At 44.0% G+C, this 10,630-nt stretch overlaps 1 protein-coding gene and 1 long non-coding RNA gene across 2 annotated transcripts; both read left to right on the top strand.

The window, feature by feature from the left end:
- Nucleotides 1-3,931: 3,931 nt before the first annotated feature.
- On the top strand, nucleotides 3,932-9,269 carry LOC310662111 (uncharacterized protein). The gene is made up of 2 exons (XM_083408879.1): nucleotides 3,932-3,993; nucleotides 6,145-9,269. Exons 1-2 carry the CDS (start codon nucleotides 3,970-3,972, stop codon nucleotides 8,257-8,259), a joined length of 2,139 nt encoding a protein of 712 aa, XP_083265005.1. The 5' UTR covers nucleotides 3,932-3,969; the 3' UTR covers nucleotides 8,260-9,269.
- A 10-nt stretch (nucleotides 9,270-9,279) lies between these two features.
- Nucleotides 9,280-10,392, top strand: LOC310665151. Its single transcript, XR_014505202.1, has 2 exons — nucleotides 9,280-9,372; nucleotides 9,747-10,392. It is a non-coding gene; the product is annotated as an uncharacterized lncRNA (long non-coding RNA).
- The last annotated feature ends 238 nt before the right edge of the window (nucleotides 10,393-10,630 follow it).

Below are 10,630 nucleotides of genomic sequence, written 5' to 3'. Positions count from 1 at the left end.
GGAAGCAGTGACCAAAGCCTACAGCAAGGAGAGAGAAGTAAAAAAAAGTAAGGGAAAGAAGAAATGAATGTGGCTGGTACATGTGCAATGTATTAAAAATAGATGAAGGCGATTGTTGGCATCTGAACTAAAAGTTGGAGAAAAAACTGCATTTCTTTGTGCAGAAAGTAGTGATGTGATGTGTAGAGATCTTTCCTATTCTACTTACCATATTTTTCGCCCTATAGGATGCACCGGCCCATAGGACGCACCGAGATTTGGGGGGGGGGGATAAAGGGGGGGAATTATTCTCCCACCCACCCAGGCGCGGGGCTGGGGAAGCCCAAGCTTCCCCCGACCCCAGCCCCCAGAATGGGAGCCAGAGCGATGCCGAAGCTGAGTGCAGCTTCGGCATTTCTCTGGGAGCTTGCGCAACCTTCGGGAACCCGGCGCGGCTTCGTGCCGAGCTTCGGGGGGTTGCGTGGACCTGCGCCGAGCCCGGGAGCGCAGGCAGGTCTGCGCAATCTTCGGGAGCCCGGCACGGCTTCGCGCCGGGCTCCCTAGGGCTGCGCAGAGCTTTCTGAAGCCTGGAGAGGGACATGGGTCGGTGCGCACCGACACCTATTGCTCACCAGCCTTCAGCAAAAAAAAAGCTTCATTTTTGGAGGGAAAAAGGTGCGTCCTATAGGGCGAAAAATACGGTAATTCAAGAGGGTTCTGGAAGTTTGTCTGCATGAAAGAAACAAGCAGAAGCTTCATGATGTTTGGGTTATTCCTTCAGAGAAGCTGAGTACAGCTGGCTTAAACTGGTTCTCTTATCTCTTCTGTCAAGGTCATGCTGACTCTAGAAAAAGGAGCCTGGGTTTCACTCTTTTCTATCTCTCTTTCCTTCTGGTGTGGTGTTATGTATATAGTGTTAAGGTTTAGTCTTGTTACAAGTTACTGTAAGTTTAAATTAAGTCTGCAGCAAATGGACTTCTTATGGACAGTGCCAATCCTGAATGTATTGGATTTGTGACCATTATGCTCATTTGTCTTCAGTAGCAATAAAGCTCTGTTGAGAGAAATATAATTGCCTCTGGTCTATTTGGGGGCGGGGGGGCGGGATCCTGCAACGCATTTAAGTTTTACTCTGCTAACTATACATTGGAATCTACTCTGGATCAATATTGAGTAGAATTTCAATGACATGGAGGTCTTCAGGTTCCGCTCCTCCTGCACAAAACAATTCTAATTAGCCTCTTTAGCATTAACCAAGGAAGATTCATTGACGAGTCCAATGGGGCTGCCGCTACCAGAGTAGCATGCTTCTCACAGGAAGAAGTGCAATATCAGGAAGAAGAGGAAGGCCAATATCCACAGTACCACAGGTGAGAGAAGGAAAAGTGTGAGGTCCTGACTTATACACTGGAATCTGCTCTGGATCAATACTGAGTGGAATTCCATGACAGGTTATGGCCCAGAATGTTTTCTTTCTGCTACCATTGCGGAGTGGCAGGCCAAGATGACAGACTACGTGGAATTAGCCAAATTGACAGGAAGGATCCGGGACCAGGATGACCAGAGATTCCAGGACAATTGGAGTAAATTTTTTGAGTATTTAAAAGAGAACTGTAAAAACTTAAAAACACTAGCAGGGTTGAAGTAACACCTACAATGCAAAATAGATAAGATGCGAGAATAAAATATGTGATAAAAATGTGACAAGGGATACCAACTGAAGGGAGGGAGGGAAGTCACAGCTCGGCAGAGCAAAAGGGTATACAGTGGTACCTCAGGTTAAGTACTTAATTCATTCCGGAGGTCCGTTCTTAACCTGAAACTGTTCTTAACCTGAAGCACCACTTTAGCTAATGGGGCCTCCCGCTGCCGCAGCGGCACGATTTCTGTTCTCATCCTGAAGCAAAGTTCTTAACCTGAGGTAATATTTCTGGGTTAACAGAGTCTGTAACCTGAAGCGTATGTAACCTGAAGCGTATGTAACCCGAGGTACCACTGTATATTTTGATAGATGGATATTGTTGAAAAAAATATTATGTAAAGAAAACAATAAAAATTTATATGCAAAAAAATAAAAAATAAAGTTTTCTTTGCTGTGCTGATGGGTTCCTGAGGCTGAGCAGAGTGCTGAGGAGGACCGGCTGCGCGGTGCCAGAGTGTTTGCTGTGCAATGCAGGTATATGCAAATGTTCCCAACGGGGATCAAACCAGCAACCTTGGTGTTGCCATCGCCCTGCTCTAACCAACTCGTTTCTTCTTCCCTGCACCCACCCACATGGACTTTGTTGTTTGTTGTTGCTTAGTCCTGTCCGACTCTTCGTGGCCCCATGGACCAGAGCACGCCAGGCACTCCTGTCTTCCACTGCCTCCCGCAGTTTAGTCAAACTCATGCTGGTAGCTTCGAGAACACTGTCCAACCATCTCGTCCTCTGTCATCCCCTTCTCCTTGTGCCCTCCATCTTTCCCAACATCAGGATCTTTTCCAGGGAGTCTTCTCTTCTCATGAGGTGGCCAAAGTCTTGGAGCCTCAGCTTCAGGATCTGTCCTTCCAGTGAGCACTCAGGGCTGATTTCCTTCAGAATGGAGAGGTTTGATCTTCTTGCAGTCCATGGGACTCTCAAGAGTCTCCTCCAGCACCATAATTCAAAAGCACCAATTCTTTGGCGATCAGCCTTCTTTATGGTCCAGCTCTCACTTCCATACATCACTACTGGGAAATCCACAGCTTTAACTATACGGACCTTTGTTGGCAAGGTGATGTCTCTGCCTTTTAAGATGCTGTCTAGGTTTGTCATTGCTTTTCTCCCAAGAAGCAGGCGTCTTTTAATTTCGTGGCTGCTGTCACCATCTGCAGTGATCATGGAGCCCAAGAAAGTAAAATCTCTCACTGCCTCCGTTTCTTCCCCTTCTATTTGCCAGGAGGTGATGGGCCCAGTGGACTACCACTCGGCTTTAACAGCAGGTCAGTCTCCATCGGATTCACAGCTGCAGCCGCGAGGAGAAACCTGCCAGCCGCTTCCACAACTGCCCGCCACGCGCTCTCCAAAAAGCGCGCATGGCGCTTCCCGTTGGGCCTCCCTCTCCTTTGCACGCAGCAGCAGCAGCTGCAAATCGGTTGGCGGAGGGATGAGCCTGGGCTGGGCTAGGCGGGAGAGCGGCTCCATTGGCTGGGCCTTAGCCAAAGCGGGATTGTTGCTAGCAGAGGAAATAGACCGGTGAAGGCAGAAAGCTGTTGTCTCCGGAATGGAGAGGGTTCCTCTCCACGTTCCTCGAGGCTAAGCGCCTGTGCTTGCAGCCGGCTGGGAAGGAATCGCATTGCAAAAGGGCTTCTGATCTCTCCTGCAAGGTTGTAAGGATCTCACCCTGCAAGGATCTCATCCTGCAAGGATGTAAAGGAGTCGGGGGTCTTAAAAGTAGGGAGCATAGAGGCTCCGTGGGTAGGGGTGTGGGGCAGAGAAGGAAAGGGGCTTTGCAGAAACATCAACCGATTCCGAGTATTTGGCACGAGTTGCAAACGGGCAACTGCAGAATGGGTTCGTAACGTATGCATGCATGGATGCGCGTAACCTGGTATAGAGGCCTGATAACCTTTGCCTCGTGGCATCAACATCCCTTGAGGGTGGAAAGGTGACTGTCGCCTAGGTGCTTACAAAGAGATGTGTTTGGATCCCCAATTTGTAAGCTCGCTTGGTTTCTGTGCTTGCCTTCCTTCGTGGCCAGGACGGATATCAAGCGCTCTGGTAGAGTGAGGTGATTTCTAGATATATATATTTTTATATCAAGGCTTTGGAGAGAAAAAGGCTCCATTCTCTCTCTTTCTCCCCGTCCGGATTGTTTCCGTAGTGCCATGAAAAGGTATCCAAGGGAGAAATTCACTTGATCAGGGAAATGCCAGGTGCTTATGGGTTGTTTCTTTAAAAAACAAATACTATAAGAGAAGCAATACAGTACTGTACTAGAAAAGACTGCCTCTAAGCTACTACTACATGCATGGCCAGAGCTCGAGTTTTTCAGGTAAAAGCAATTGTCACTGAACACAGCAATCAACCTCTTTTTCTTTCTTTGTAACAGCAAGGCTTAAGGGGATCCTGATGTTTGGAAAAGCGTTTTTTAAAGCTAATTTAAAGCAAAAAAAGAAAAAGTCATTAAAGTAGCTGAATGAACACATGGTATGTAGACTGGCAGCCATAAAAGAAAAACAGACTGGGGGAAAAAAATAAGGATGATATGTTTCTGGATAATATGTTTTAATTTTGAATAAAAAAACATTAAAAAAAGAAAAACAGACTGGCACAGGTCAGGAGGAGTGGAACCGCTGGCACGGAGGGAATCATTGCTTGAAACTTTCCTACCTCTGGTAGGGAGGTTCCACTGCAATATTTTGTTGCAGGTCCCATTCAATCATATGTGTACGTATTCATGTATCTTGTGAAGCACCACCATGAACGCACATTGGGAATGAGGCTCTGTTCCTCTTTCTGGTTGTGGAGTAGGTCCCTACATGAATAATGCTATACAGTGGTACCTCGGGGTTACATACGCTTCAGGTTACATACTCCGCTAACCCAGAAATAGTACCTCGGGTTAAGAACTTTGCTTCAGGATGAGGACAGAAATCTGTTCTGTGCTCTGGTGGCGCAGCAGGAGGCCCCGTTAGCTAAAGTGGTGCTTCAGGTTAAGAACAGTTTCAGGTTAAGAACGGACCTCCGGTACGAATTAAGTACTTAACCCAAGGTACCATTGTGCCTTGTTTTGTTTCTAAAACTGTAGCATCTACTGCTAGTTGCTCCATTCATAGCAGGTTAATGCTATGAATCTTACTCTTTTACTTCGGAGAAGGGCTTGTGGCTCTATGGTATAACATCTAGCTTAGATGCAGAGGGTCTCTGGCTCAATCTCTGGCTTATAGGAGCCAAATTCCTAGGGGCTGAGGTCTCTTCGCCCCCCATAAAATAATTTAGGGGGCCAGGTCCCCCCAAGCTGATAAGCATTGCCATTCAAATGAGGGGAGGTGCCTTGCCATGTGATCAATTATGTAGGATGGGGCTTACCTGCCCCCCTTCCCCAATAAATTAATGAGTGTCAGGATCTAGCTAATATTTGGAGATTATTGAAGGAAAGAATTCAGACCAGTGGGAAAATACAGGCTAAGCTTCCTTTCCAAGCCAGGGCCTCACCTGGGATAGAGGCACATGACCAAAGATGGTGATGGCCCATCTAAGAGGAATCTTGGGCCTGAGCAGACAGAGGTTGCCAAGGTGATGGGGTGGTGAGAGAGGTGACAGGAAAAGAGTGTTTTTATCAAGGTGTGCTGGGAAGGAGAAGTGGGGGAGACTGAGCTCCATTTTGGGCAGGCTGGCTGAAGGCTGGCTGGGAATCCAGTGCTGCATTGCTGTGGGCAACAAGTCCTGCTGGAGATGACCGTAGTGTAAGATCTAGACTCCCTCCAGCCAAACGCAGGTGTAAATATGTGAATAAATCATATTTCTTAAAGCTACAACTGTCTCCACCTCATTTTTAATTCTCCAAATGAACACAGACCCTGGGTGAGCGCCTGCAATACTCCTGGGATCTTGGTACCACTTGGCAGAGAGTGGGGATGGCACCTAATAATAATAATAATAATAATAATAATAATAATAATAATAATAATTTATTTATACCCCACCCATCTGGCTGGGTTTCCCAAGTCACTCTGGGTGGCTTCCAACAAAAAACTAAAATACAATAACCTATTAAACATTAAAATCTTCCCTAAACAGGGCTGCCTTCAGATGTCTTCTAAAAGTTTGGTAGTTATTTTTCTCTTTGACATCTGGTGGGGGGGGGGGCGTTCCACAGGGCGGGTGCCACTACCGAGAAGGCCCTCTGCTTGGTTCCCTGTAACTTGGCTTCTCACAGCGAGGGAACCGCCAGAAGGCCCTCGGCGCTGGACGCCAGTGTCTGGGCAGAACGATGGAGGTTGAGACGCTCCTTCAGAATTCAGAACTTGGCAGTCATTACTTGACTGCTTTAGGAAAACAAATCTACCACCTTTGCTAGTGGGAATGTTATAGCACAAGCCAATCTTTACTGTGTGGTTTTTTTTCCCCCACAAGGGCAATTTTAAAATAATAAACTTGCTTTAAAACTTCATTTAAAAAATGTTTTCTGCTTTGTTTTCAGAGAGAAAACAGTGCTTTGTTTTCAGAGAGTGCTGGTGAGCACGTTACCGTGATGGCTCGCAAGCAGATTGGAAAGTGGGAAAAGTACGGTAAAAGGTATTGCAGAGACTGGGAAAGAGAAGCTGGATTAAAAGACTGGGTTCGGAGGGTACCAGGAGATGAGTCAAAAGCAGCATGCAGATACTGCATGTGTGAAATCAGAGCTCACCACAGCGATCTTGTGTCGCACCGTAAAACTAAGAAGCATAAGAAGCACGTTGCGTTGCTCTCACAGGCTTCAGTGAATGTGGATAAACACTCCTATGGGTTCGAAAAGCGGCATTCATTGCAACTTGAAAAAGAAATGTCATTTGGAGCCAAACCAGACACATTCGATGAATTCAAGCATATGGAAATGAATGATTCCATAAATGTGTGTGCTCTGAAATTAGCCACACACATAGCTTGCCATATGAGCATTTTTACTGTTGATCACCTGGGATGTATTATTGGTGGAATGGCCGAGAAAGACATAAGCCTTCATAGGACAAAGTGCTCTACAATTATAAGAGATATCATAGGTCCTACAGTCCACAAAGAGCTGCTTCGGGATATCGGCAACGGACACTACTCCTTGATCATTGACGAAAGTTCTGACGCATCTTCGCAGAAGCAACTTTGCTTGATGGTGCGATACTTCAGCAACAAGCTGAAATGCATTGTATCCTCCTTTGTAGGGTTAATTACTTTCAGTGACCCTGATCTAATCACAGAGGCCCTTTTATCATTCCTAAATGAAAATAAGCTCAACATACAGAAGTGTGTAGGGATCGGTGCCGATGGGCTCAGCGCAAGTATATGTGGTCATAAAAATTCGCTGCTCAAAAAGTTTTATGAACTCAATCCTTGCGGTGTTTTTATTAAGTGCACATGCCACTCCATTTATCTGTGCTTATCGAGAGCTATCGATGTGCTTCCCCTGAACCTAGAATATATGGTTGCGCAGACCTACTTGTGGTTTTCTCAAAGCACGTTTCACCAGAAACGGTACGCTGGACTGTATGCTGCAATCAACGTTGGAGAGGTTGCCCTGAAGGTGCTGCAAGTTACTGACACGCGATGGCTGTCTATTAGCCCCTGCATTAATAGAATACTTAGCCTGTATGATACTCTGAAGTTGCATTTTCAGTCTGTAAAAGACACTGAAAAGGACTACAGTGCTGAGCTGCTCTATCAAATGTACTCTGAGCCTCTTAACAGACTTTACCTGGTTTTTCTGCAGCCTCTTGTCCAGGAAGCAAACAGGCTCAGTAAGTTATTTCTTTTGGAAACTGCTAATCCAGTTAAACTGATTACTGAGTTAGTGATGTTCTACAAGACTCTGTTACAGAGAGTCGTGAAGCCTTTTCCCTTTCCAACATGGTCATCCATAATGAACTATGACATTAGAAGCAAGCAAAACTACCTGTCCCTCTCCAAAGTTAATCTTGGGCAACTGTTCCTTTCGGAATTATCAGAAGCCAAAATCTCTTGCCAAGTTAGGGACGCCATTCAAACGACGTGTCGGGATTGTGTTTTTGAGCTTGCAAACCAAATAAAGCTACGCCTGCCCCCAAATGTGCATCATCTTGAATCGCTCACCGCTCTAAATCCTTCAGTTGTTCTGAGTCCCCTAAGACCTGCATTTTCAGCTTTGTCGTTTTTGCCATTATACAGAGGGGATCACTTGCAATTGGAGCAACAGTGGAGGAATCTGGATACAGTTTCTTGGACAAAAACAGAAGATAGCCAGATAGAACAGTTCTGGGTAGAGGTTGTAAAACATGCCGATGAGGTGGGAGATAAAGATTTTGTCGAGCTAGGATTATTTGCCCTTGCACTTCTCACTCTGCCCTTCAGCAGTGCAGCCGTGGAGTGTACAGTTTCACAAATGAATCTGATAAAGCACAAGCTGAAGAACAGGCCGCAGGACAGCCTGTTAGAAAATATTCTAAGGATCAGAGCTTACATGCACAGAAATAAGATTTGCTGCAACCAGTTTCAGCCATCCAAAGAGATGATTTCTTTGTTCAGTAGTGAATTTTATGCTGTTGCTAATAGCAAGGATGCTATAGAAGGCTACGATGATATTTTTTGAAGAAGAAAAAGTCAAGATTTTTAAAATTGCATTCTTATAAGAGCATTGAGTGACTTGCAGTTATACTATTTGCCTTTCTGACATTCTCTTACTAATGAATTCACTGTTTTTAGTGTCATTTCCACTGGTTTTTCAATTCTGTGTATTATCTGAAACATGCTGCCTTTTACTGCAGAAGTAAGATACCATTGATTAAATATGTAGTTTTGAATATGCCTTGTATTTTGCCTCTGCTGCAGGCTTCCAGGTGCTCACAGCTAGTGAGACTGCGAGAGATCTCAAGTTCTTAAAATCTGTTACTTCATGTTACTCTCTTCTGTCATTTAAAAACAGTTCTGCATTCTTAAAAATAGCTTAAAATCAGACTATACTACCTGGCGACAATATTTATTGTGCAGTCTTGCATGTAAAAATGCTGAAGCAGGGACTGGAATTTATAGAGCTGCCGAGATTCATGTTGAAGGCTTGAGTCAGCTCAGTGAAATCTACTCTTCCTTTCCCTTTAATCAGCTGACTGTCACACCATATCACATACCGCTTTTGAAACACCTTTCCGTTTCAAAAGCAGTTTGGTTTTGTTGGGTGTCTGAGAACGCAGAACTAGGTTTACATTTCTTTACATCCTAGCCAACATGTTTGCATCATCTACTGTTGAGAACTAAAATAGCAAAACCAATTCTCTGATGAGAAACAAACCCTGAGATTAGTATATGAAACTTAGTTTGCTTAATTTACTCCTCTGAAGTCAGTAGGATATTTTAATAAAAATATTGATAAGTGACTCCAAAGTTGTATCGAGCAAGGATTTAATGGTAGCTCAGTGTGAATTTAGTAAAGTTTTAAATTTGCTTTCGGAATAATACTGTTCTTTCAGAATACAGTAACCTAACAGTAAACATTGGCAATGGGCAGGATTGGAAGCGGGCATTCAGTTTAGTGCAAACATCAAATCTTCAGGTGTCTATTTCTAGACAACAGTGCATGGAGTTTTAAAGTTTTACAACAATTATACCAAGCTTGACTTTTTAAAATACGTAAACATACTGATTACAAGCTTCTTATGTAATTGTTAGACTGCTAGCTTTAAATGCAAACTAAAGCTTACTTGGGGACGTTGGTGGCGCTGTGGGTTAAAGCCTCAGCACCTAGGACTTGCCGATCGAAAGGTCGGCGGTTCAAATCCCCGCGGCGGGGTGCGCTCCCGTCGTTCGGTCCCAGCGCCTGCCAACCTAGCAGTTCGAAAGCACCCCCGGGTGCAAGTAGATAAATAGGGACCGCTTACCAGTGGGAAGGTAAACGGCGTTCCGTGTGCTGCGCTGGTTCGCCAGATGCAGCTTGTCACGCTGGCCACGTGACCCGGAAGTGTCTCCGGACAGCGCTGGCTCCCGGCCTATAGAGTGAGATGAACGCACAACCCTAGAGTCTGGCAAGACTGGCCCATATGGGCAGGGGTACCTTTACCTTTACCTTAAAGCTTACTTACCTAGACCTAAGTTTTCTGGAGAGCTTTTGAATGAACTTTTCTAAAATCTGGATATAAATGGCAAAACAAAATGTATCTGTATGACAAGATAAATTATTGGGTTTAGAATTCAAATTTGCAAGAGGCTTTTGAAAAAGATATATAGCTTTTGGTTATATTTGCATTATTATTAGCATGTATTTCATTCATTCCTTGGGAGTGTGGTGTGTTAAGACAGACGATGACAGATATAAACCTTCTTTGCTGACATTTAAAAAATATCCTCATGAAAACTGCAGCTTTACTTTACACTAAAAGGATAATGATTAATACATAGAGTGGGAAAATACATCTGTGTCCATTAACATTACAGTTTTAGGAACTGACATTTTTTATTGACTCATCTAAATATATATATGTATATATATATATTTAGCAATATACAGTTGTGAAAGCAGTCTAAAAATAAAAAGCGACATTCAATGCTTTTAAAATTCAGAGCAGGCCCATTTAAATCAATAAGACTTTATTTCAGTAGGTACATTATATGTATGAGTTAGTTGACTTACCACCCAAAAGGATCTTAACTGTATTCTAGATATTTGAACAAATGTTTGTTGTTTATATAAATAATTATTTTTATAATAAACATTTACATTGTTTTGAATGTAGTCTCTTCTGATATTTGCCAGGGAAGGGGGGACAGCTAAATATACTAATCCCAGAAATTTGCAGAATTTGGTTCTAATGCCTGTTGATGATAATATATTCCCCAAGGGGGGGGGGAATCATACAGGACTGCATCCCACACTTTCCTAAGTGCTCCTGCTTGTGAAATAAGAATCTAATTAATGCAGTGCCTAATTTAGCCACTCTCATTTCTAAACATAGAACAGATATCTGGAAGAT

The sequence above is a fragment of the Podarcis tiliguerta genome, assembly GCF_965153285.1.
Source record: "Podarcis tiliguerta genome assembly, chromosome: 1".
Classification (NCBI taxonomy): domain Eukaryota; kingdom Metazoa; phylum Chordata; class Lepidosauria; order Squamata; family Lacertidae; genus Podarcis; species Podarcis tiliguerta.
The sequence above is the reverse complement of the archived record's forward strand: the minus strand, read 5'-3'. Positions and strand labels throughout refer to the sequence as shown.

Bases quoted from the DNA above. Each gene is read 5' to 3' on its own strand.
- LOC310662111 (XM_083408879.1), top strand. From the start codon at position 3,970: ATGGCCAGAGCTCGAGTTTTTCAG. The intron at 3,994-6,144 runs GTAAAAGCAATT...CTTTGTTTTCAG, and splicing joins CCAGAGCTCGAGTTTTTCAG to AGAGAAAACAGTGCTTTGTT.